At 48.4% G+C, this 27,128-nt stretch overlaps 1 protein-coding gene across 1 annotated transcript in view; it reads right to left on the reverse strand.

The window, feature by feature from the left end:
* Positions 1–2,662: 2,662 nt before the first annotated feature.
* LOC131260311 (semaphorin-5B) overlaps positions 2,663–27,128 on the reverse strand; it is a 73,097-nt gene continuing 48,631 nt past the window's right edge. Inside the window, exons 2-7 of the mRNA XM_058262009.1 lie at positions 6,969–7,685; positions 4,167–5,869; positions 3,926–4,093; positions 3,691–3,858; positions 3,400–3,608; positions 2,663–3,312 (exon numbers count right to left, since the gene is read on the reverse strand). Coding sequence (XP_058117992.1) covers positions 3,049–3,312; positions 3,400–3,608; positions 3,691–3,858; positions 3,926–4,093; positions 4,167–5,869; positions 6,969–7,685 — 3,229 coding nt within the window. The 3' untranslated portion in view covers positions 2,663–3,048. The remainder of the gene's footprint in view (positions 3,313–3,399; positions 3,609–3,690; positions 3,859–3,925; positions 4,094–4,166; positions 5,870–6,968; positions 7,686–27,128) is intronic.

The raw sequence follows: 27,128 nt of genomic DNA on the forward strand, positions 1-27,128 counted from the left end.
TTGCTAGTACCGGTTCCATTTTGTGGCTGCTTGCACCGTGTGTGACCCTTTGGCTCACCGTTCGCCCCGATCGGTTGCGTATGACCGTTCCGTTCCATCGGTGCGCTCGTTTCTGGATCCGGTTCCCGAGGAAAAGCGATGTTCGTCGCGCGTGTCCGCACGGTATGATTTCTCCGACACGACTGTGCCACCGACACTGGCAGTTCTTGTCCATTTTCATCGCTACTTATCGGACAACGATGTGGACCGTGCGATACGCAAGGGAAACGCACACATTTAGCTGCGCTAAATAACTGTCCGTTGGTCTTGGTTCGGAGTGTCCCGCGCTAAAGATGCGCCACGCCAATTGTCACTAATCAGCTGATGGCGATAGAAGCGTCTTTCTCTTCGCTCTATCCGTCGTATTTTTAACGACTTGTGCGTTATTTGTATTACTCTCGCGGCGGTTTATATTATGGCTATGCGAATGGTGGGATGTTAGAACATTGTTTGAAAACACTTTACTTCGCGCACACGCTTGCTTTCTCCATTGTAGCATTTTGCATAGGACCTTCCGCAACGTCTCGAAACCGTCGGCCCAATGTCCTTTCTTTTCACTATGTCCACTAAACAAAGAGCAATTAATCACGAAGTGCGAAAAGTACGCTACTGATAGTGGTAAAAGGAAAACATATTGCTTTCCACTTTGAAAACTATAGTTGCACCTTGCGTAAACTTTTTTCCCATGGGAATTGTCTTCGAAGCGAGCGAAGATTGTTTGAGGAAGTACTATCAAGCAAACCGTAAATAATACAGAACCGAGTTAAACTGATTTGAAACAATGGGACTTACGATCACTTTGCATAATTCTTGACGATTGGTCATTGGAGATTCAAATTCGCTCAACCGCACATCTTCTTCTTCTTCTTCTTCTTGGCGTAACGACCTCTTGGTCATGCCTGCCCGTTAAGGGCTTACGAGACTTGTTTCCCTATTGTACGTGGATAGTCAGTCCTCTCGTACAGGGGAGGGTCCGGTCTCGGTTGGGATTCGAACCCACGCCGTCGAGGTGGTGAGCCCCGGCGCTCATGGGCCGATTTTCTAACCGGCGCTACCGCTCGGCTGTCGCGGACCCCGCACATCAATATTCACAATTAACTGAAATCCAGTAGGAAATTAAAAAATTGGTTGAGAAAACATGGCATTTCCCTTTTCAATGTTTCGTTCAATTTGAAAAACCTACGTTATTCGTTTGAAAGTTGATCGTAATGGTTCGTAAACTAGTTGTAATAAATTTCCCACATTGAATCTCCCCAAACAGGACACAAATTACGTCCGAACAATATTATATTTCCTATGTTTACTTTCGTACCGCAACGAAATGGGGCAAATAAAAATATTACTGGAATGAGGAAAATGCCACACGCACGATCCTCGTCGCACACTTTCTTACGGAAGCGACGAAAAACTATTCCTCTCGATACCAGGCGGACAGCTTTCACCGAAGGTAGCATCCATCGTATACCACTAATCCGTCCCCGAACGCTCACACTGACAACCGGACCGATCGCATTCCATTGCGCGATTGATAAGAGCGTGGTCAGTGTGTGCGCTACCGGACTACACGATCATCATCCTGCGATCATTCTCCCCTGGTGCGAGCGAATTAAATTGTTGAGCCACCGCGACCGTTTCGGACGAGATTTCTGATTCCTTTTTGCTGCCCCGACTGCGGCTTTCGTCATTTCGTACCAGGGTAGCATGCAATTGTTCGACGCGGCACGGGTGACGTCTACACCTGACCTACGCTACGGCATATGGACGTCGGGATGGGCTAACTCTCTCGCGCTCTGTCTAGCTTCCCGTTATCAGTCAAATAGAAAAATGGTGGAGTTATTGCTGATTGGTCCGGCGGCCATCGCAAAAAGCGTTGGCGATCACAGCAGAAGCATCTGAACACGATCATAAAACGATCGGAATGATGAAGTTTTTCTCATAAATTAAATAATTCGAAGGTTTGTAAATTAACGAACACATGTGTTTATATATATTTATTTTCTTCCCAAAAGGATTAATGTTTTTTATTGAGGGTTTGTTTTCACTTTTGTAAATCGCTGTAACAATGCTACAATGTATTCACTTGTATCACTACCAAAGTCAACCAGTTGAAATCAAACACATTGTTAGTGGAAAACTTCAACAAACAAAAACCTAAAAGCACAAAGCTCCCTCCCTCTTTTCGCCTTACACGCTAGGTATGTCTTTTTCCGTATTGCTCTAGTCTTTTTGATTGATTGTTCTCGAATGCTATGATGACTATGCGCCCTTACAAAATAACCGTGTCCGCCGTGGAGATTGACGATCTGCACAAAACCTACGACGGTTACGGTGGTTAAAATGTGCCTAAATACTAACGCGCTCAATATGAGCTACCTCGTACGCTGGGTGTCGCTTTGCTCGGCCGAGATCACCTGCGACAGGTCCACCTGGATGCCTTACCTAACAGGTTATTATTGCCGTCTAGTTTTTACATGTTAAAAAGTTCACTTTAAAAAGAAAACAGGATGCAGCCAATCGACATTTAGAAATGCAAATATGTCACCCACGATTGGACTTGGCTGACCCTACGACACGCTCTGAAGGATTATTACTATAAATACAAGCTAGGGGGGGGGGGGGTCCCTGGAAGGCGGTTTTTACGACTTTCTGTTTTTAAATCCCTAAAGTTCTGTTACCTTAATACTACCGTTTTTCGTTGCTTTGTCTTTTGTTTGATTATCGCGCGAAAAATAAAACACATTTACACACTAATGGCACAAATCGGCATTGCAAACTCTCTCTCTTCTTGTCCTTGTCCATTTCCTACGTCCACTCATTAGTCTCTTCATAACTCCTAAGTTGTCTCTTGTGTTAATTGCTAATACTTTCCCTTTGCTTTTCCGTTTCCCACAGTTAGGTCAATCTTGAGGCGCAACTGTTACACTACATGTATGTCGTTACTATGTCTATGTTCTTTCACCTTTCGTTTTTCGCACCTTCTGGCTGGCATTGTTCCCGGTCGCCCATTGGTCAGTACTTGTCCTCGTCCATTTCGAGCTGGCGTGCGTGCCGGATGTTGTTCGGACCGTGCGAGTTCCGCTTGATCGTGGCCGTGTCGGTTTCGTTGAACGACTTCACCAGAATCTTGGGCGTGTTGTTGCCGAGCGGGCCACCGTTGACGTTGATCGACTTGACCAGCGTGCCGGTGCCATTGGACAGCTTCGAGCCGCTCGCATCGTTCCGGGGGCCCTTGAAGGACGACTGCCGTTTCGGTTTGCTGCCGCTATCCGTAAACTGCAAAGAAAGGAACGATCAAACACCCTTTAATTTCAAAGATTTCTTAAGAGGAAATGAATGATCGTGTGCGATCCATCCACTTACATCCTTGGTCGGTAGCGAAGAGTACTGGTTCGGGTAGGAACCGTAGCACGGCGAACCCTGGATCGCCTTCAGACCCTTCGTTTTGCGCCTCATGTAGTGCACGGTGCCGGCAATGCTGACACTGCAGCACACGAGCATCGTTACGGCGACCGCAATCAGAATGGCCGAGACGGACGAGGCGTAGATTGCCGCCGGTGGTAGTGGACCATCTGGAAATTGAAAGAAGGAACACGAGCACGTTACGATTAGTATCCTTCCAAAAGAAACCTCAAGCTGGGCAAATTGACGCACCATTGTTGAGTTCGATGTTGCACTTGCGTAGCTCCCGATCGCTTCCGAGACACGTAAGCTCGCCGGTGGCCGAGACCGAGTGTGGCTGAAGGCAGACACGGGTCCGAAGCTTCTCGTTGTCCGCATTGCACGGCGACCATTCGCTCCATTCGCCCCAGCCGAGGAATGCTGCAAAAGGAAAAGGAGAGGTTATGTTTGGCTCGAAATTGGCTCCACCGGGAAATCCGTTACTTACAGTCACAGTTTGGCATCTCGCAGCTTTCGTACTGCACGCTTTTACCCTCACAGTCGTTCTCGGGCGTTAAGCTGCCGGACATCGAGAGGCACTGGCGAGAGCGGGATCGTGTTCCGGTGCCACAGCTGACCGTGCACGGTGTCCAGTCCGTCCAGCAACCCCATTCACCTGAAGCGAGAGGAAGACAAGGGTGTGATTAGATGATGCTCGGAACACGATGTGTCTTTTGAGGTGAACCTACCCTTGCATGGTTGGGTGTTGCATGCTCGCTTCGTCCTATTGAATCCGATACATTCAAGCTTCTCGCAGACGCGCGTCCGATACTGATAGCCTCCTCCGCAGGACGCACTGCACGGGCTCCAGGAGCTCCACTCGCTCCAACCATCCTCACCATCGGCATCCAGCGTAGCGCCTCCAGAGGAGGATCCCATCGACGCCGCTAGTCCCGCCGAGTCCACCGACCTCTGGCAAGATCCATCCGCCTGGCATACACGCACTTCCTCTTTGGGGGAGATCTTCAGCAGCGCCGAATCAGCGATCGGAGCCTTACAAGTGAACCGGAAGCGCTTCTCGACGTAACCTCCGCTGCCGGTGGACCCATTCCCACCCGGCACCATCAACCAAGGTGTCCAGGTGCCCGCTTTCCGCACATCCGGACAGGGTTGGGTATTGCAAACCTCGTAATCGAAGTGACACCCGGAGCAATCCATGCCACCGTTCTGTGGCGTAGGGTTGTCACACTTCCGACGGCGGATGCGGAACCCGCCACCGCACGGTGCGCTGCACTCCCCAAAGTCTCCGTACGGACCCCAACCACCATCGACCGGCGGTTGCTTCGGTGCCGGACACGGAGGCAGATGCGAGCAGTAGATCTCGGCCCGATCCGGCCCGACGCAAACGCGTCCTCCGTGCGCCGGCTTCGGATTACCGCACGTGCGCCGTCGCGTCTTCACGGCCATCCCGCACGTTTGCGAGCAGGCCGACCAGGCGGACCACTCCGTCCAGCCTCCGTGCACGGTGCAGTTGCTGACGGCGATGTGAACTCCGGTGCATCCGCGTCCTCCGTTCTTCGGCGGTGGGTTATTGCAGGTTCGCGTCCGGCACAGGCAAGAGTCCGCGTTCGGGCCGAACTCCTCGGCGGCGGCACTCTGCAGCTGGAGCGCCAATTGTCCTCCGGCTCCCCCGATACCGCCACCACCACCGCTCCCCGACTGGGCACACTTGAACCAATCCGACCACGCCGACCAGCCACCATCGACCGGAGCCGTCAGCACCGGGCACTCGGTCGCATTCTGCACCCAGTACTTCGCCAGCGTATCCCCGTTCGGTGCCACCGTGCACGCCTCCTGCAGCTCGTTCCAGCCGCAGTACGGGTCCATCGAGTTGAGGCAGCTCGCCCGGGAAGGATGGCGTCCGCAGTGGTTCGCCGGGATGCGCATCAGCGCTCGGTCCGTGCCGACGTACAGCGATTCCGTGTCCTTCACGTACTGCATCGTGCGGATGCGGGCCGTCACTCCGTCGGTGCGCGCTTCCGGTTGCCACAGCTCGATCACGCACGTGTCCTTCGTGCGCGGCAACACCGAGATCTTCTTGATCAGCCCGTCGTCCGTGGCCACGTAGATGATGTGGACGCGCTCGTGCAGCTTCGTCGGGATGACGTCGATCGCGATGTGGCTGAGGCGCTCGAGGGCCGCATGATGCAGCGGTCGGCCCGTGATCGGCTGGATGGCCTGGTCCATCAGCTGGTACTTGGACGACTCGATCAGCGACATGTGACGGCCGGGGGCCGAAACCGATCCGCGGCACTCGTAGTGGTCCCGGCTGGAGACTTCCTGCGCACGCCAGGCCGCTCCCTTCGACTCCTGGTGCTTGAAGGCGCCATCGAACGCGGCCTGAATGGCGGACATGTTGTACGCGCAGATTGCCGACCCATGAATGCTGTTTCTGCAATTACAAAACAAGTTTTAAAGGGTGTTATTATAAAAAGCTTTTCATTTCTTGGGTGAACTCAACCCAACTAAGTTGTACATTAATGTTTCTATAGCTTCCTAGGCTGCTTTAGTCACGGTCACGAATGGTTTGGAAATGAAATTGGGAAAGTCATCAACTACGCTGCTAATTTTCCTAGCAAAGATAAGGACAACATTTATTAAAGAATTTCACAAAAGTGTTTAAATACCTAACGTTCATGTTTAATTAATATTCTTTAAAATTTAAATGATCTGGAATTTGCAACCATTTAAGTAAAAATGCCTTTAAATAAATTTAGCAAATTATGGCTATATTGGCACTCGGTGCATTATTACGAAACATTTATGTAAAATGCTATGGAACTATTGAGGATTTTGTTGTAAGGATTCAAGTTAACATGGTTGAGAATTGTGCAACATCTATAATCTAGATCAGAAGTAAACCTCTCGTACTTTTAATAGAATAAATATAAAAAAATTTAATAAATAAAAAATAAAAGGGGTCGGCAAAGTCCGGCCCGTAAGAAAATTTTAGTGCTTCATAACAAAACACATCTCAATGTTTTCACGATGTCAGGTTTGTTTTGTTCGAAAAATTAAAGATTGAAATTGTTGAATGAGGTAAAATTGTTCAACGAAAATAAGATTGAAAATAATTGAAAAGTTCAACGATAAAATTTCAAATATTTTATCTTTTACCACTTTTTAGGTAACTTAACTTTCGGGTCCGCGACAGCCGAGCGGTAGCGCCGGTTAGAAAATCGGCCCATGAGCGCCGGGGCTCACCACCTCGAGGGCGTGGGTTCGAATCCCAACCGAGACCGGACCCTCCCCTGTACGAGAGGACTGACTATCCACGTACTACAACAGGGAAACAAGTCTCGTAAGCCCTTAACGGGCAGGCATGACCAAGAGGTCGTTACGCCAAGAAGAAGAGGTAACTTAACTATTTGAAAACATTAATTCATCGTTTAAGATATCCGGGACGCGTTTTCGGTTTACTTTTAATCATCTAGCCCTTTTTAGGAAATGTTTGCCGACAATCATCAGTTAACAATTCTGAAACTACTTACTCTGGTGTGGTGAACGTCGCGTAAAGAACTCCTTCATCGTGCGAGTAGACCATCCCCTGCACCTCGTTGTAGTAGAACGGATAGTTGCCCGGCAGCGAGCAGTTCAGGCGGGCCTTCACGAACGAGGTCCAGTTGTCCTTCAGGATGCCCGGCGTACCACCCGGGTCGTTCTTGCAGACCCGCGCAATCCGCGAGTAGATGCTCTTTCCGCAGTTCATATACTCGACCGCCGCCTCGCGCAGCACGAAGTAGATGAAGCCTCCGTGCTCGAAGCTCCCGACGAACTGGGGCTCGTTCAGCCAGAGCGAGTTGTACTGGACGGTGCGCAGGATGCGCGAGCTGTTCTGCGTGATGTCCGCGCGCAGGATGGCCGAGTCGAGGCCGGAGAAGTCGGTGGTCGACCCGACGAACAGCTGGCCCGACTCCGACATCAGCGCCGTCATGTTGGCCGCCGGGTTGTACGGGCACTTGGCCATGCCGTCGTCGTCCCGCGTCACCGAGAGGTCCTCCATGTGGCGCACGGTGCAACGCGGCCGGAAGGCGTGCGTGCCGCATACGTACACCTGGCTGCCGAAGCTCTGCAGCACCATGATATAGTTCCGGCACGCTTCCTCCGACTGGCCCTTCGTCGTGCAGAGCGATCGCAGGTTCTGCGGTACGTCCCAGGAGGCGCGTTCGATCACGTCCAGTCGCAACGAGAACCGGAACAGGTTATCCCTAAGGAAGAGAAATAGAAAGAAGGTCACAAACATTAATAAGATACAATTGCTTGAAGTAAAAACTAAATACTGAGCAATTTGTCACACACAAAATAAACTTAATTTGGAAGTTTTATGCCGAGGTGCTTGTAAAACCACACGACACACTGGAGGGGAACAGATTGAATGTCGAAATTCTTTATTGCCCTCGACGAATTGGCCAAGCAGTACAGCGAAAGTCACTAATTAAATAAAAACATAATCTATTTCCCAGCGCGACTAATAAGGTCTTCAAAGTCGATCATAAAGATCCGCGGACCACCAGAGTTTGGGCTCGGGGCGTCAAAAAGCCTTCCAGCCTTCCGTTAACATTCGGCGAGTCAATTAAAATGTCGCTCCCTTTTTATTTCTCACACCCAACGCCGCAATAAAATCGCGAATCGTGTTGTTGGCACTTCCTTAACGGCCATCGATCATTCATAGTCCTTCCCGCGCTCGCGCCACCATAAATCGCGTCAAATAAAAATCCACCCCCCTCAAAAAAAAATCCAGGCTCGGGAGGGCGACGGAAAAATCTGTTGGTCAAAGAAAAACGAAAAGAAATATTCGCCAAAACCATTTTGCGCCCACGCAACCTTGCCCGAAATTATTGACCGTCGGCCACAAAAGGAGTGTGTGTGTGTGTGTGTTCATGTATGTGGGATCAAACGGTACGGACCGGAGGAGTTTGCGTCTGGGTCAGACAAAAGTCACCAACCATCGATGTAGCGCGCTTGGTGGCGCACGGCAGATTTCGAGAGGCGCCAAAAGTTAACGATTGTCCATACAGTTTTGCATATCATCTGCATTTTGGAGGCGCAACGCTTTTTACCCTCCAGTAGATGGTATGGAGGTTGATAAATTTAATATCGATAGCATACTCCATCGCTGCTCCACTAAGGATCCGCCGTTGCCGCACAAAGTCATAAAACAAAAGATTAACGTATCAGCATTAACATAGTACCGTACGCCAAAGTGGTCGTGAGCTGACAGCGGTTTGTTCAAATAGGGAAACAGAACATGTCTGTTATAGTTAATTTATGGAAATGTCTCTGGAAGAAAGAAGCCTAATTTTTTCTCGCCACAAGATATCAATCAAAGTACATTTTTATCTTCGCTCTTTTTTGGGAAATTATATGAGAACATTAGGTTTTAGGTTAACAGCCAGATGTTAATTATTCAAACAAAAAAAAATACATATGTTGCCACTTCTGTTGAATGAAGTTTCAAAAGGGAAATCCTCTGCTAATAAAGAAAAAAAATTGGCATGTAGAGCAGCTTGCGAAAACATAAGGCTATCGTCGAGTCCGCGCAGTTGCTTCTAATGAAGAATAATTGCCGACCGGAGCCGTAGCGAACCGGGTTGGGAAAGCTCTGGTTCACTAATCGATGCCATGATTACCGGATATGCTGGATTTAGCTACGCCGTTCCGAGGTGGAGCGAAAGCCCTAAACCTGATCCTCCCATCCTCAACACCCAACCGTTATCTATCGCAGTTGCGAGATGGTTCGCGTAAGAGTTGCCATGCACCCGAACGCGATGTGTGTGCGAACTCCCTTCGGCAACCGAATGGGTGGGTGAAAATCGCCACGGTTTTTCCATACCAGCGCACCCGCGCAGGTTTGTTTGTCTAAGCTCGGGCTCAGCCCTCCAGGGCATCCTTCCAGCGGGCGAACGAACGGGGTGCAGCGTATTTGTTAACCGTCGCTTGGTACACACGCTCGGCGGCGGACTGTGACTATTCGGTTTCAGGTAGGTCGAATGATTTATGCACGTTACGACGGATAGGAAAAAGGAAAGCAAAAATTAATGCGCCGCCATCCGAAGCGAAAGGACTCGCGGAAAAGGCGAAGAACCGGGCAGTGTGTTAACAAAGTGGATCGCGTGCGGACATTACCGATGGCGCTGCGAACGCTGCGAATGATTTACGGCCAGCTGCTGCCAGGACCGGAGCAGCGGAAGGAAGTGGCGCCGACCTAATGACGACCGGGTGGCTCCCGAAGGGTCGAGTGCGTTCAAGCAAATGAAGCCTCAGGGTCGCTTCCGTTCGCGGAGGTGAATGGGAAGAGCATCCCGGCGCGACAAAAATGGCCCAGCTCAACACTTTGGCCTGAGGTGCGGACGGAAATGGAAGCTCCAAAAACGGTGGCGAGGTAAATCCAGATCCAGACCGTCCTGCACCACGATGGGAAGCGCTTTGATGGGCCCCGCTTTTAAATGCATCGATCGTGTTGGACTTCCTCTTATTTAATGCCACCTAATGAGAAATGTATGTCGTTCTTTTATTGGACCTTTTTTGGGGTTGTTTGTTTAGAGTTTAAAACCAAAACCCCTTCTAAAGCGTCCACCAGATCCAAAGTGCCTCGGAGGAGAATCTTTCCCGAAACGTTCCCCTGAAGCGGTACGGCGTTGCGAGGGAGCGACTCTTAGTATGCAAATTTGAAGCCATACATTAGGACTGCAAATCCCCGAAGTAATCGACTCAATTCCCGATTGTCGAGCTAGCCTAGAAGACCAGCTCAGGATCGCCTCTGCCTTTCGTGTGAGAGGACGTATTCAGAAATGCAAATTGCTTGGGCTTATCGTGCAGGTGAATATTGTTTGAATTTTTGGCGAGCTTCTGCGTCGCCGAAACGGCTTCATTTTGCCAACGGAATGTGCTTTTAATAGTCGACATAAAAGGAAAATAAAGTAGCACATTTTATAACACTCGTTTTGTAGATAAAACATTACCCTTATGGTAAATATTGTGAGTGAAAGAGGGGAATAAAACTTTCTCTCAGAGGTACAAAACAAAGAAGGTCGAGAGAATTTCCAAAAGGAAATTAACTCCAACTCCAATAAATCCGACTCGACATTGATAAGCTTAAAAATTGGGATCTGTGGGAAGGGATTAAACTTGGCCCATCACGGTTTGTGCTACTTTTCGACATCCGGCGGCGATTTTCCCATACTGCACGCGTAAGCTGGACTAAAGGCGTGAGATGCTTCCCAATCAGAGTGTGTCGAATTCTGTATGTGTGTCACTGTTCCTGTCGCGTAATCACGTCGCTATATGTTTTTAATTTTGTTTTTACACACATGCCCACCGTAATCTTGTTCGGCTTGGTTCAGGATCTTTCGCAACTTTTCTTGGTTAATCTGCTTCTTGGAACGTTCCCGATGTCAGCACATTCGGGTTCGTTATACGCTGCGAAGGCGGACATTCGGTACAGCCTACGCGGGCGGTTAATTAGGGATGACTTCAGAAGCAAGCACGGACAGCGTGGACCAGTGTTGGAGCAAGGTATAGAACGAGAGCCTGGTGAGGCAGAATGCGGGTGAACGTGTTAATTCCCCGGTTGGCTTCTTTCTGTCAACGTGTTGCTTCTTTGGGATGGCAGTAAACCAGGAATTGCTGATTGCTGTCCTCCAAGTTGTTCATCCCTCGATGAATTACTCCAAGCCTGAACATATCGTCATCGTTTGGAGCTAAGCTCATCGTTGGGACGATACTTTAAGTTTACACTTTATCTTGCGTGAAGTTGTTTCCAGGACTCGACTGTCATCATCGACCCATATTGGAAGGTGTCTGATCGAAGCGCAAGGTCTACAAAATACACCTTTGCACGCAGGACTCCCCGACGCACTTTCCGGACACAAGGTCCCGTTGTCCGGCAGGCTAATGGGACACATTCATCTGACCCACAGCCTCGATTTACGAGACACTTACGCGAGCGCGAGTACCACGCGGGCGGATACCTACTCATGGGACCAAAGTCGCGCCAAAAGTGTGCCAATACAATTGCGCCACCGCCACCGGCGGCTCCAATGGCGGCCGATGGCAATGACACTCAGACCGTTTGACAAAACCGCACCCAGAGTGTTGGCTTAATGGAGGAGTTTCTTTCCCTTTTCGATGGAGACCCGGCACGGGTAAGGGTGCGGCTGGGTGCGGTGATTTGCGTACTTAGTTGCGTGTGCACTTGTGCGCGGGGGTTTACTTTTTCGCGCGGATCGGGTGGCGTAATGGTTCAAATTACTCAGCGGTCGGATTAGGTGCACCGCGTGCACCCAGCGTTCGGTACGAGACTTTGCACTTTGCGTTGGACCCGCCGAGTTCCAGTTCCCGACGCTCGAGACGCGAGCGATTTGCGATCGAAGAGATCGATCGAACGAACGAGGATCGGATCCGAGCGGTGTGGTGTCCGAGTGTGCGATCGTTTATCGCCTCCGGATTCCGATTAAAGCACAACCATAATGAACGAGCTAAACACGAGGCCCGGTTCTTGCCCACAGCAAGGGCAACCCAGCGTCAAGCTCCTTCCGACGGGGGCTGCCGGTTTTTCTTCTCTTTTGCAAACTACTGAAACGACTTTTGAATTTACACATTTGCCCAGCAGTACGCCGAGATCGTAAGATACGCTCTTGCTGGGTTTGTTGTTTGACTACGTGCAAAAACACCACCTTTAAGCGCTATCACCCAGGGCGATGGAAGATTGTGAAAGGTAGACAGGATTGAATCAATCAGATGACAGTTTTATTAATTGGCTGCCATAAAGTGTCCATATTTATTCGGCCCCACCACTATCGACGATATAGCTCCGGTGAGGGATCTGCGAGGAAGCACACTTGGTCGACTCAGATATTGGATAGAATGGACAACTGTGGAGGAGTTGGTTAATGCATGTTCTAGGAGGAAGGTCCTCAGCTATAGGATCTCGGGAACAAGCACTTCCTTCCACGACCAAAAAGAGGGGAACGTTCCATATGTCCGTGAGTTTTATGGACAATTTCGCAGTACCATTTATTCGGTTTCGGTCGCTCGGTTGGCATTGTTGATAGAGGTTTTTATTCGAATGTAATACTTATCGTTTAATCGCAGTTTATTGGCAGTTTCGGCCGTTGTCGCCTGGGTGGTGCAAAGCGATCAAGGGACACACTTTCGTTCAAAAATGTCTTGCCGATACTGGAGTTCCTCTTTAGAGGTGGTCTACGATCGATTAAACGGGGTTTGTAAACTAAATTATATGTGGGTTGTGCCAATGTTTTATTTAAAGTCTATACATCAACATTGCTAAACATGAAAACCGTTTTAAAGACAACAAGAACCAATTCTTTATTTGGACATGCGTAAGTCATATAAACTTAATATTTTGGACCCAAACATCAAGCTGCAAATGGAACTGGTTTTGAAACGAAGGTCGCGTTGAGATTGGTTTGCAAACTATTTGTCTATAAAAAGTCATTAATAAATATCTATGTAGGTCGCAACGAAAGGAGTTGGAATGAAAACGATCATACGAACAAATCAGTACAGAAAAGGGAAATCACTTCACCTGCTTCACCGAGACCCGCGGTGTCAGGCAATGTCGACTCTAACATTAGCCTCTCCTTAGTCAATCACATAATGGTGTCGATGTCCTTATGCAAACGAAACACCTCATCACTTTCGATGATGCAGCGAATGTATTGTTCTTCCCCCGGGGCCTCGTATGGTATGGATTCTTTGCGATCTGCATCATTATTAGAAAGTGCGCTGCCCCTCTGTCGATGGATTAGCTCGAGAGCATGTGCTTGTGTGTGTGTGTGTGAGGTTTATTTTTGCGTGATGTTGAACGAACGGAAAAAAAAGAATCACATCAAGTCCCAGGTTCAAATGCCATCAAACGGCACCATTAATCAAACAAATTGGTTCCAACGCGTCAACGCACCCGGCAGGGGGACCCAAAGGGAGTGTCCCTCCGGCGAGGTGGTGAATTTCGCAGAAGGAAAAGCACTTGCGAAGCCCTTGAAAATCCAACAAACAGGCGAAGCTGGCCACACCAGCGTGCGTGGCCGGCTAATCCCCGGCCGTCCAATCCCAGCCGCTGCTGATAATGAAGTATGTGAAGGTGAACCGGTGTCACCGGACAGGGCGTGCAACATTACGACCCCCCTCCCAACCACTTAGCCACACTCCTCGAATGTGTCTCCGGCTCGCGGTGATTGTTGACAAAACGCTAAAATACCCATAACCCTAACACCCCGATGTTTGACACCCTTCTGCTTCGAGAGACGAGACTGGCCTCTTGATCCTCACGCATCACGACGCAACAACGACTCGCTGGCACATGATGTGACGGAGATGATCTTCTCCGCCCAAAACTAGCGCCTCACGTTGTTTGGCGAGCCGATTAGATTGACGGAGTCGGCGCACAAATGAAGACCTTCGGACAACAAGCACGCAACGTGCGCGCAATACTGAACGGGTCGTCGCTGGACGTCCTACAGAGGCCAAGCGAGTTCGTGCATCGGAGACATCGTGGATTATGTTGATTTGTGTTTAGGACCAATAAAAAAAACAAACCAAACACAAACTCAAAGACAACAGATGGCCACTGGAAACATCTTTCGCCAGCGTATCAAACGTTTAGCACGGAGGAGTTCATTTGGAAGTCAACAACAACAGGGTGCGGCAGCAATCGAATTATTGTGCTCTTCCGCGCACGAGATTGCGGCGTAAATAAAATTTACATTCTAATAGATGCCAATAACAGTACGATTATCCCATCAGAGGACGATAAATTCGTAATTCACGTAACTTTACGACCGAAGGATCGCCATCAACGATTCATATGGACGTTAGTGATGTATTAGAATATAATCAGAAGTAAAACGACCTACACCTGACCGGCCTCTGAGTCTTGGCGATCGTGGATGGTTATTTGGATATATTGATATTAACCTGAAGATTCTCTATAATCAACGGGGAGATCTCTTCTGATTGCACCATTCGGCGATCTCTCTTGACTTCCGTGTCAAAGGTGACACTAAGTCTAGGGTCTAGAGTTTCCCTGCATCAACCCAGCAACCTGATGGATGCCCGCAATCAGTGCCAACTCGTCGAGAGGAAACGTTAAGATTAAATTAAGATAATAGCACTCGCTAGGTAGATTATAGGAAAAAACATACTTCAACAGCTTCTAGGTATCGGACGGGGAACTCCGCGGTTTCCCGGTGACTTCCTCGTAAAACCTGATCAGCTCGCTCCACCGCAAACCACCGAAGAGTACGTTCGAGGAGGATTTTAATTATCAGCATTTACCACTTCCACACCAGCGCCGGATCGCATCGGTTGGCATCGGGCGGGCGGTAAATTGCCGGTGATTCCACGATTTCCACGAGATATCCCTGGGAATGGCACCCAGGACCGTCGGCATGGCCAATCCTCGGCAAAGTCGTTGGCAAAGCGTCGCAATTGTAACCGTTCCATTTGCGGACATTGGGCGGCCGGTAATTGGATATGAAGTCCGATTGAGGTATATCTCGGTGGATCTCGAAGATCAGTTTCCGGTTTACAAGAGCGGCGCGCGGGGTTAGAGATGTTTAGGAGAGTACACAAACATCGGTCAGCTGACAGATTGTGGGTTTAGGCGCCGAGGTTTGACTCACCAACGCACGCCACCAGCCTCGTGTGGGTTCGCACTGCGCCGGGTCCGTCGTTTCGAAACGGAATCGGACACTAAATTTAATCGATCCACTCGTACTCGTAGTCCTGGAGTCCCAGGAGTTCCAGCCCGCTTGGAGAAACATCGTCCAGCCGGGCTGGGTCGTCATTCGTAGCGTTACTGCGTTGAGCGGATTTAATTGGTAATTGCTTGTTGTGGAAGCAATTAAGCAACGGCAGCGTTAGGCTTCTGCTGGGCCCGTGACGTTGAACTGACGTACGCAGATGAAGTATCTCGGCACCTTTTTTCCCAGTGCTTGTGGCGGGAGGCCACCTTTCGATGGCTGCTTTTTTCTCCCCCGGTGCCGTGATTAGAGACGCAAAAAGTGATTATTAGCGTGGCGGATGAACGTTCGGGGCAGTTTCGATGTTTTGCAGCGTCTCGGTAAAATGCAGCAAACGACGTGCGTGGGTGATCGTCGGTCGCGCCACACACCAAATGGCCAACAATCCGCATTGACACGATTCTCTAGAGACGCCCGCGACGTTGCTCTCTGCCGCTAATTTACGTTTATAGGACTCCGATGCGTAAAGTTTCCGGCCTTAATGGTTGCGTTTCATTTGCGGTGAAGAGTTTTAATTTTACGTCGAGTAATTCGAACGGTTCCTATATTTTAGTACGTCATTGACCGTTTGGGACTGCACTATTAAATGAAAATCGTTTGCTAACAAGGCCCATCATACCGTGGATGATTGTTTTGAATGTGTCCAGGAGGTGTACACGTTTCCGACCGAAGTTCTCTTCTCAGAAATAATTAATTTTGCAAGTCGTGTTTCATGAACCAATAGCAAGCCAATTTAACGCATGGTAGGTCATAATTTAATTCTACATATCGCAATTTGAGCTCCTATAACCGCTAAAGAATGGAAAACGGGTTGATAGGTTACTCGATAAAAGTGCAATTCAATTTCCGCATCATCAGCATAATGTATTGAGCGAGAGTCGCCATTTATCGTACTTTTGCGACTTCCCTCAACCATTAAAAGGATGAACCTTCTTCGAGTCAATCAACCACTGGACACATTGTGCCAAGTCAGCAAAGCGCCCAAGGGTGAAGAGTGCTCGAACTAGAGCACGACAGGACACTGGCAAGGGATCGATACTTGCCCCCACCGAACATGCATTAAGTGTCGCTGAACTCGACCGAGCGACGTCGACGCTTCGTTAACGAGTGTCAAGGATGCGCGATAAATATGCATCATCCGTGTTTCCCTCGGCTCGATGTCAGCGGGGTCGAGAATGCGTGCGCTCTAGAGCACTTTGCGAGGCGGAGGAAGGATCTCCAAACCCCACGATTGATGATGACGTTCGATGGGCGTGCATCCCCTTAACAAAGCGCATCATCAACCGAGTTGCATTTATGAACCCGTCGAGCCAACGCTTCGAGAACCGACGACGAAATGCGCCATGTCGGTGATATCAATCACGTGCGGAAAAGCACTTCATTGAAATGTGGCCGGGCGCTTCCACAAAGCCAAGAATGAAGAACGAAAAGCCGGACCGCCCCTCCTGGGCGCCCACGTGGGAGCTAATTGAAAAATCGTCAAGAAATATTGATCCCGTTTTTCCCGATGAGGGTTTCTAATTGGGAGGGACAAAGAAACCGAGCAGCACAGAAGAGTTGATTTGCCATCGAGCATTGGATGATGATGAAGGATGGAAGGCAAATTTTTCATCTTCCAATGTGGCATTTCAACGCCACACGCTGGGTGGTACTTGGAGGGGTGAAAGATTGACCTGTCAAGAGCGTTCCTCCGCAGCAAACAATGTACAATAAATTATACAAAGTCGATGGAAACAGTTCAAAGTACGCAACGTTTGCAGCTAGAGATGGCGAAGGAAACGTTTTTAAAATGCAAACGAAACCGATGCAATGGGAACAAAATAAAATTTATGATCGGTAGAACTGTTGCAATTTCCAGAACAGACCGAGCGTTTGCCCAACAAAGCGCTGCCGATGCATTCGACACAGAAAACATATCCAATGCAATCGCTCCCAATTTGTTTATCAAATCAAACGGGCTATCCGAGGCGACTGTTTTGGACCGATTTCGAAAGCATAAACAACGCCGCGTCCGGTTCAGTAGGTCATCCAGTCAGCAGAAGGTAGCAAACAAAAGGGTTGGGAAATGTAAACCGATCGATTGCCACGACAAACCCTACCACCGCGCAGCCACGAAGGGTTCATTCATGTTTTCATTATGCTTTTTTTCGGACTTCGAAAAGGTCGATCAGCGTCCGGTCGAACTGCAGTGCGGCTTAAAATGACGAATGATGCAAAATAATTCGTCCAAGCTCCATCGACCACTAGTTTGAACGCACTCCGCACACATCAATCAACGAGGGCACGCTCCAAAAAGGACCCATTTGTTAATGTGCTGTTCACAAAACACGCTTGCATAGATCGCCCTCCGACCCTCGGGAGGATCGAGTGGTCGACGGCGCTGAAGCTGAAATCACCGTGGGAAGGATATCGAGGCGGGTTAAACCGTTAAAGCCCACACTTGATGTCATGAGCAATCGAAGACAATCCGCGAACCAAGCGAACAGATCGCCTGGTTCTTATCTGATCGTACAATGTAACGCTCGCGCCGGGCATGTGGGGGCTGCCGGGTTTGCTGAGATCATCGCACAACCATTGGCCTTGTGCTCTCCGGTTGATGGACATGATCAAACGACTACTAATCGAGCCATGATGAGGCTTGTGATGGGGATTAGATTATCTGTTATCAAACCTCTCTGTTGTTTGGACATTATACAATTTGTTTGCAAAGACTTCAGCTGTTTCACAATTTTAATAGTTAAATAAATAGTTTTTCTTGATACATCAAAAGCAAAACACAAAACGTTTGATGATTTAAACATGATAATAGAATTTGTGTTAATTTGACTAATAAAACATACATAAAACAGTCAATTTGTTTTCAAGCATTCAAGCAATGAAACAGTTTTGTGATTATTATTTTTTGATTCATCAAAGCTTAAGTACAAATCACGTTGATCGTTGGAAGATTTCAACATGATAATAGAATTCGTTGAAGTTTCTTAAAAACATCGGAATGAATTGCTTTTATATATGTTTGCTAAAAAACTCAAAAACTTAAAAAAAGCAATTCTTGTGACTTTTTCTGTTTTAGTTTTACCTGTTTATTCTTGCTTCAGAAAAAAAACCCTGTTAATTATTCGAATCTATGCGCCTTTCAATTACCTTCTAAGAACCGAACGAGTAAAAGCTTTTAAAAACGAAACTCTGTAGAAATATGAATTCTATTAAACAACTCGACTGATATCTTAATAATTCCACAACCAGTCACCACTTCCGTTGCATAATGATCGATTGCAGCAATGTGCATTTCATTCGATCTCGCGCAGATAAGCTGCGGCAGCAACCGATAATGCACGATCAATTAAGATCGACCGCTTCCGGCAACGCTTTTTGTGGTGCAGTGCGAGTGGGGGGTGCATTTATTTTTCCTACTCGACAGGTGGGCGTTTCAGTTGGTCTCATTGAAAAACCTACAACAATTTGTCGGTATTGTCAAGGTAACTAAATGCGAGTGCGGCGGACATTAGTGATCGTGGCCATTAGCTGGTGTGTTTAATTTATCAATTAGAGTAGGGCGCTACCACGAACGCCGCAGGAGTCGCTCGGGCAATCAAAAGCGCCACCGTAAATTCCATTCCACCGGAGGCCTTCACCTAAGTTGCCTAAGAGCTCTGTGAAGCGGGGCCGTCCAGAGTAGATGCAATTTATGCTCATTCATTCTTCAGAACTAAACCGACCCTAGAAGCGTGTTATTTGCTGTACATTCTAAACCAACTCTTGCCAACTTACGCAAGAAAAAAAGGCAGCACATCCATTGATAATTCCACCTCGGCTTGAATTGATTCGATTTGCGCGCGACAATCCGGATCCATTATCACCTGCCGTCGATCATCGCCATCGTTGACTTCTCTGTCAGCATCCGATGGCGGGGCCTCACTTCACCGAAGGTCAAAAGGCGCAGTGTAGAGACACGTATCATTAGCATACCGCCCGGTTGCTCCACCGGTCACCATCAGCACACGATCATCATCACCAAGTTTCTTTTTTTCTCTCTTCCCTGTTTGCCGGCATGTTAAAGTGCAACTAATGCAAATGACCACCAACCACCAAGGGTGGAGATGGAGAAGTGTTAACAAAAAAAAAACCTAAAGGGTGAGAAAGGGAAGATCTGGTAAAGTCGAATACCATACGAATGTGGGAAAGAGAAAAGAGTGGAGCTCGCGGTGACAGATACCGCTGGGAAGAGCTGTGTTCCAATGAAGCCGTTAGCATTAAAATGATGTAAATATGCAACTGCAGCTTGAACATGATTTTACCAAACAACCCCTTTTACCACATTTCCTCGCCCGCCACAAACCGAAACCCATTGTGCCGCCGTGCGAACCGGGAAACACGTGAAGGAGGGCCCTCGCAGTCTGGCTGGTTGGAAAAAGTGCAGTTGCATCGAACGCCGGGCACGTATGCAAGTCACGTCTTGGGAAGTCGCGCAAATGAAAACGGGATTCGATGCGGTTTTTCTTCTTCCCCCGGCGCGGGACGGAGGAAAAAAGGAGACCGAAAGGTAGCTGGCATTAGATACCGGCGTGAGCTGGCGTTGGTTAACCGCTCTGAGGCAAGCTAGCGAGCGGATCATGTTCATGGAGCTTTATTTTATCAATATTTCACACGCAACGCAACACACAAAACCTGTCCGAAATTTGAAACTAAACTTAAAAAAACCTGGCTTCACCAAGATCACTGTGCAAAACAGTAAGCCAAGGTAAAAAACAGCGGGTTTGACGGACATGAATAAGTCGGAAACCGTATGCTTGCCACAGGTTGCCTTCAGTTGACGCGAAAGTCGGTGCAATATCGTCGTCGGCGCGCATTCAGTTTCCAGATTTCCCACCCGGTTTCCAACGGAGGCAACAACCGATGCAGTCAATCGATATATCGATGATGCACTTGGATTGCACGAAACGGATCTGGCAAACGCTGAAGGGAAAAAAATCAAAATGCAATGATCCCGTGCACGCTGCAGAAACGGTGGAAGCTGTTTCACGTCATGTCAGCCCTGGCCGAAACCTGCAACGGGCGGCACACACTCTGCTGGCAAGTGCATCGGAGAGCGAAACACACAAAATAATGGAGGAAGAAAAAGAAGGAGATAGCAGCAAAACCAAGCAACCAAAGTCATGATCGCGGTATTATCGCTGATGTACACGGACGTGGTCGTGCGCCGTGTGTCGTTATTACTTTTTTTCCTCCCATTTTTCAAACCCAACGAAACGACCCAACAACTTCGACGAAGGAAGTTTGTCTGTAAACATTCGAAGGGAACAGAAAAATAAATTACATGCATCCGTAGGAAATCGTCCCTCAAAATGACAACATCATACTCCAACTCACGGGGAGTGCATGCAAATGCGGCGCGTTGGGGGGAGCGAAAGAGGGCAGGGGGAACAGAAATCAAAAGTCTCATAAAACATGAACAATCCACTTGCCCGCCTGCCGGCCGACAATCGGCGCATGTTGCGAAAGATAAAGCGCGGTGTGATTTCAAAAAACGGCCCGATTATGGGCCAATTAACGAGGCTGACAATTTTGACAACCGATCACTGGCTGCCAATGAGTGTTTTCTTTTCGTCGTCAAAAAGCAAATTAAACGCACCTGGTTTGAACAAGAATGGCAGTTCTGATTTCGGTTCACAATTATCTGATCTTATCTTATATGCATACGAATTGGTTTGTGAAATGATCATAGTCTATCGTTTAGGTTATGGCAGGTGTAACAGTTCTGAACCACAATGTTATTACTCATTTAAATACCCAACAAAGGAGTTCATTTCAAATTAAATATACATTAACTATAAAAATATGATTCGTTTCGGTGTGGCCAAACTCGTATGCAAATGTGTCAAATTTCAAAAGTCAAATTCCTAATCTTTAAATGCGCACAAAAGAGGATGCTCTGCAGCTTTGAATAAATATTCTCGAAGATTGTTTATCGACAGATGAGAATGATCGATAGAGCCAACGGCGAAGACGCTTTCCAAATCCGCTCATTTAAACCAAGCCGACCGGAATATGTTTAAGTTTCTGTTCCATTTTGGCGGAACCGATTGGTCCAGATGGGTTCAGTTTCCTCTAACGGAAAAAAGTATGTGTGAGGAAAATAAATAATCGATTTAATCGTCGACCTATCGTTGGTGAGCTGGCGTGAATGGGATGCGCGGTGTGTTTAGGAAAGGATCCATAAAGTGGTGTGTTGTTTTAATACGGTTTCTGTGTGCGAGGTTTTTCTTCTCCCGCATGTCGCTACAAAGGAAAACATTTCTTTCGTTTTTTTGTTTGTATAGATCGTTGCTCTATCGGTCGCACTACCGGCATTAATTGATGACAACCGGAACGACCACTTGCTGTTATCCACTCGCTCGGACCATCGCTTTGGGCCAAAGTTACGTGCTTTAAAGCTCCGATTCCACCGTTTTCGGCACAGGATGGCGAACGGACATCGGCAGGAAAACAAACCATAATCGGCAAACGAAAATCACCAATGCTCGAAATCCGATTCATTAGGAGCGGATCATCAGAGAGCCTGTCTTTTTTTCTTTTTGCTTCACCAAAGGATGTCCCTGTGTGAAGGAAAAAGATGGCGTTTCATCGCAAATGGCTATATTATTTGCTACCGGCCCCGCCAATAAATTCCCCCAACCCGCGCACGATCATCGGTGTTGGCACTTTTGGATGCGGTCGCAAATTAGCGTCATTTCTGGAGCTGCTTTTCTCCTCCACCGAAAACCGCTGCCGGATGGGACCGGATGCAGATGATCTACGGCCATAAAGGCATAATAATCTCCAAAAACACCATCACCATCGCGGAAAACGGGGGTTCCCATTTCTGAGGGAATACAGTCAACCGTATAATGAGCAGAATCTCCCTATTACCGATGATCGAAGGTGCGGTGCGGAACGTGGTGTGGTGGAAAACTCTGTCCCGTCGCGCCAGGAACCGGACCTTCGGGGAGGCACGTGCAATTAATCGGAAAGGAAAGTGTCAATCATGCCCACAAGCGGAACCCCAAACGGGTTGGCGAAAGGTTCCGGCGAAGCCCTAACCTGACGGTGCAATATAAATTAGTTAAACAACAATGAAATTATGCTTACGGGCGCAGCGAAGTGGCGAAAGCTCACCGGAAGCCACGGTGATTTGATGGACTTGCCGAGGGTGGCCAAGGTGACGGCAGCTGTGGGGTTAAAACAACCTCCCTAACTCTCCCCCGTGACAGCGACGGGAGCACACTCCAAATGTCACACGTGGCTGTCAAAATGTTTGCCACCGTCCAAAGGGCACAAAGGGTCACGAGGGCCGGTACGGCACGGGACACGGGACGTCGTACGATTTCACTTTCACGCGTCCCTCGGGGACAGAACATCGGAAGATTCCCGCCTCTAGATTCGTATTTGTGTTTACGGCCGATAAACCTTGAACTCACCACGTCTAATGGGAATGCAAACGAGCCTCGCCCGAGTCAATTCGGCAGCTTTCTCGATGCCGGTTCATGGTTTTGTTGGTTTAGATAAGTTTTATTATTTTATGGACCATTTGAAACGCTTCGGGAGTGCATAAATTAGACGTTCGAAGGTGCGTTACAATATCGTACAACCTACGACAGGGAGCTTCCACCTCAAGGTGGAATTTCATATGAGATATAGGAACTCATCTAAAGACATGAATACGTAACCGTTTCAAAAACGGATAGCGTTCTCTTAATCGGGGGTAATTTAATCAAAATGAAGTGTAGAAAATCTCGAACAAAATATTAAACAGATTAATTAAAAGATATTATGGAGATTAGCACCATATAAAAAAAAAGTTATAAACTTGGCTTCATTATCGCAGTAACTGTTTCGGTAGGGCAAGCTAAATCTGACAGCCTCAGCGCCGTCTCGTACATCGTCTGAGTTATGATCCAATTTGCCAGAGCCGAAATTAAAACACTGTGCGCCAACCATGTGCGCAACGACTCAGCACTCACTCTCAATGGCAATACCAGATACGAACAACATGTGCGTTGAAGAACCATCTGCGCTCCGATGGCTGCCCTCTTGCCTGCTTGAGTGCCGCTGAAGTACTTGCGGCTGTATTTCTGATTTACAACGCGAAGGGGTTTTCATCAAATCGGCCCATTTCGTCACGTCCCTGGCTTTATGGATTTCCTTCAATTTCAACACTTCCACCCGGGCTGTGTTTACACTTGCGATTAAGACAAGCTTTTCGCTTTCTCCCGGCCCTCAGAGTCGACCGGCGTCACGTTTGGTAAAGTACTTCGTAAAACGTTTGACAAGCTTAATATCTTCCAAGCATGGGCGCCCGCATCCGAGCGATGCACTTCGAGCCGGGTCCGAGGTGCCCGGGCGCAACTTTGTCATGCACATCGGGGGGAGAATTTCGGGTTTTATGTCTTTCGGACACTTTGGAGGAACCTCCGCCGACTGGAGGTTTCTTCTTCACATTCTGGTGCGTTCGAGATCCGACCAGTGTAACATTATTATTTGAGACTCACTAAGAGGTTTGTTGCGGTCTTTGTGTTGCCCACAAGTTGATGTTTATGACCCCATCAACGTTCTACATCGGGACGGGTCTTTCGCCGGGCGAACGTTGTGGACAGTGTGGCTGCCTTCACCTCGCGAACCGCGATGGCTCTATACCGGTGCATCAGTGTAGCGGGACCCGGGAGGTAATCGATTTGGGGATCGTAAAACTGCAGCACCTTCCATCTCCTTTCCACCGAACCTTCACTGGGGCCACGCTCGTAAAATTGCCAACCATTTAACCACGCCAGCCGTGAACCGTTGGCTGAGACGGGGATTGTCTGCGCGAGTGTTAAGTTATTCTCGGCAGGAGTTCGCGCCTGATGTAGCACCAATAGTTCTATGTGTGTGGGTTTGCAAAAAAAAATAACCTCAGCCACATTGTGTGTACGAAAGCCTGTGAACCACGAGTTGCAACCATCGAAGGCCAAGGACTGGCCTGGCCAAAGATCGTCCATTGACGTTCACCTTTGCGCTCTTCCCAGAGCGAGTGCACTCTTCTAGCGAGGTGATATGGCCGCGATATCCAAGGGGGGCATTTGCATAGCGAACCCCGGTTTCACAATCGGTTCCGCAGTTGCAAACCTAATTCTGGGAGGTTCTGGCGTACCGCCGGGAAGCCTAAAACAAACCCGACGCGAAACCAGCGGGAGTCTATGCGGATCGCGGTGTGAAATAGAATTGCCACCCAACAGAAGGCGCGCCCCAATAGAACAACAAACGGTCGGCAAAGTCGATCAATGCAATCGAACGATCGGCGAAAAAAAACCCGAAGAGGACCAAACGTCTGCCGTGTGTGTGCTGTAGGTCCATGAATATTCATTCGCGATTCGTAGCCGGAGGAAGACCACAAACGTTGGGAGATTCCACCCCTTCCGTTCCTGGACGACGGGGAGACCTGGAACGCAGAAATACATATCGCTCTCGATTTTTGCCCACCCGTCCGCGATCGTCCGCCGTTTTCCAAGAACAATGACTTACTGCCCGAAGCGGTTCGCCCGCGGGGTTCCCTCCAAAGCTTTGACACCGGCCGGACTCCCGCTTCCACCACCCCCGGGGGCGGGTTTTATGTTTATTGCGCGAGTCGTACAGCTCGCGACGGGGTCGTAGACCACGACGACGAAGAAGCGTTCGATAATTTATGGAGTGTGGTCCCGGCGGCAGATAGCACATATGGCTCGGAGATTCGAACTCGCGACACCCTGTGACATTCATTTGCGACACACCAGGCCCGTTAGAGTATCCGAACGGCACTGCGAAACACAGTTCGCTGAATAACGCAAAGAGGCGCAGGCTTGGAATGTGGATGTCACCTCACATTTTCTGGCCACCGAGGTAATGCAGAGTGCGGCGCCAGTCCGCTCCAATCATCTATCCTGGGGAGTGTGATTCAGTTAGGCCAGAATTTCCTCTCCCCACGCCATATGCCGCGCAGATGTTGTCGCGTAAAGTTATTTTTGGCAGGCTATCAGGAGGCTAAAGCAACATGTTCATCGTTTGCATTTTTACGACGATGATGATTCACTTCATAATTCCTATCCATATTTTTTGCCACAACGAATTAATTAGGAGAAATCGTTGGCAGAGAAACGAAGCATTATTGTAAAACTTAAACGTACTGAAATCGGTTGGTCTCGCCATATGTCGTTGCTCTTATCATGTCTCGAGACATGAACTCCCAACATCGATACGAAACCATTTGTCTCGAACGCATCGTACGGACCACCGGTGGTGCATCGGGTTTGGAGAAATAAATTAATTTCAATTAAAATAATGAAACGAGCGAATTAAAAGCGCGGCGGTAGGTCGAGATGCGCTTTGAGCTTCTACCGAACCAAGGCGCGGGAATATAACGTGTACGGTCAGGGGGTGTCCTTTGCGCCAGACATTCAGCACCGCCGTAGACGCCACGCGGAGGTAACTCCAACGTCGTGCATGGACCACCATGATCAAAGGTAGGTTTCGGAGAGGGTTTTCCTACGTACAACGGCTCGGTTCTAGGGAGTATCTGCTTTATCAACAGGAACCAAGTTCGACGGTACTAGAACATTGGAACTCACAGCGTGATATCTTGATAAACCAGTTTTATACTGTTGAAAAAGAGGATAAAATAGTTACTTTATCTTTCAAGTCATTAGATAATTCTGGACAATCTTTTCTTGTCAGAAATACAAATGTTGGAATCGTTGATATATTGCTGACTTTTGATCACAAGTTTACCACGAATTAGGTTAAGTTCTAGTAGTATTCCAGCATATCTACATCGACCTAGGAAAAGGACTTCGTGACCATGATGTCTAACATCTATCTTCATCCGCAACCAATTCCATATTTTCACTTCGACTTCCTGTTTTGATTTTAAAATTGTTATTTTTATGGCAATTTCTCCTGCGTGCCGAAAGGAAAACCGGCAGGAAAATGCAAGTCCCTAAATCAATGCAATGCTATGCATTCCGGAAATGTAAAGTACCCGGTGTTACCTGTCGTCGGGTTAATTAGCGATTAATTTGTAACCGGCCCTAATCTTTTCCACACGCAAAAACGACTTGACTCGTTCGGGCAGCGAGAAAAGCAAAGCGAGGTCTGTGTGTTTACATCTAGAGCTTTTCTGTCCCCCTCTCCCGCGCCTCACTTCGTGATACCGATACGGGTGCAAATAAATGGGATTTATTTAATGTTCGCAAATCCTAGGCGCACTTTCCTCGGCCTCGATTTACATTATCGTCGAGCAACGGGGTAGAATGGACTCGACCCCTTGCACCTCTCGCTGTTTCCCATGATGATGATCGGAATGGATGGTCGGAAAGTTGGTTGGGCCATGGTTGGTTATGAATATGACTCTCGATGCGGGCATGGTTGGGATTGAAACCCCAGCGCTGGAAAGGCCTTCCCTGGGGTGGGCTGGTTGTCGCAGGGGAGCAGGTCACTCGCGGGATTGCATTAAACATATATAAATTGTGTGATGTTTACGACTTAATTGAAATGTTTCCCGCGTACCGGCCGTAAATCAGCGCAAGCGTGCGCACGCAACGTTCGCTGTGTGAATCAAGCGTGTAAATGGCACGGAATGAAAAGCACCCAAGATTCCTACCCATCCACATTCCCCTCCCTCCCCCACGAGTAATGAGAAACAATTCCGGAAGCGGAACCAGCGTTCGGTTCAGCATTGCATTTTGGCTCGATTGCATGCCAACGTGAGTTCGCATTCTTCTCGCGCTTTTCACCGTTCGCGTTTGATGTTTATGGTGTCGTTCGGTTCTTGGGGTTGCATAAAACTCAAATTGCACTAAGCGAGATTTATGACGCATTAAACTACACTTTGCAGTTGTTAAA

This window comes from Anopheles coustani, chromosome 3, assembly GCF_943734705.1.
Source record: "Anopheles coustani chromosome 3, idAnoCousDA_361_x.2, whole genome shotgun sequence".
NCBI classification, from domain to species: Eukaryota; Metazoa; Arthropoda; class Insecta; order Diptera; family Culicidae; genus Anopheles; species Anopheles coustani.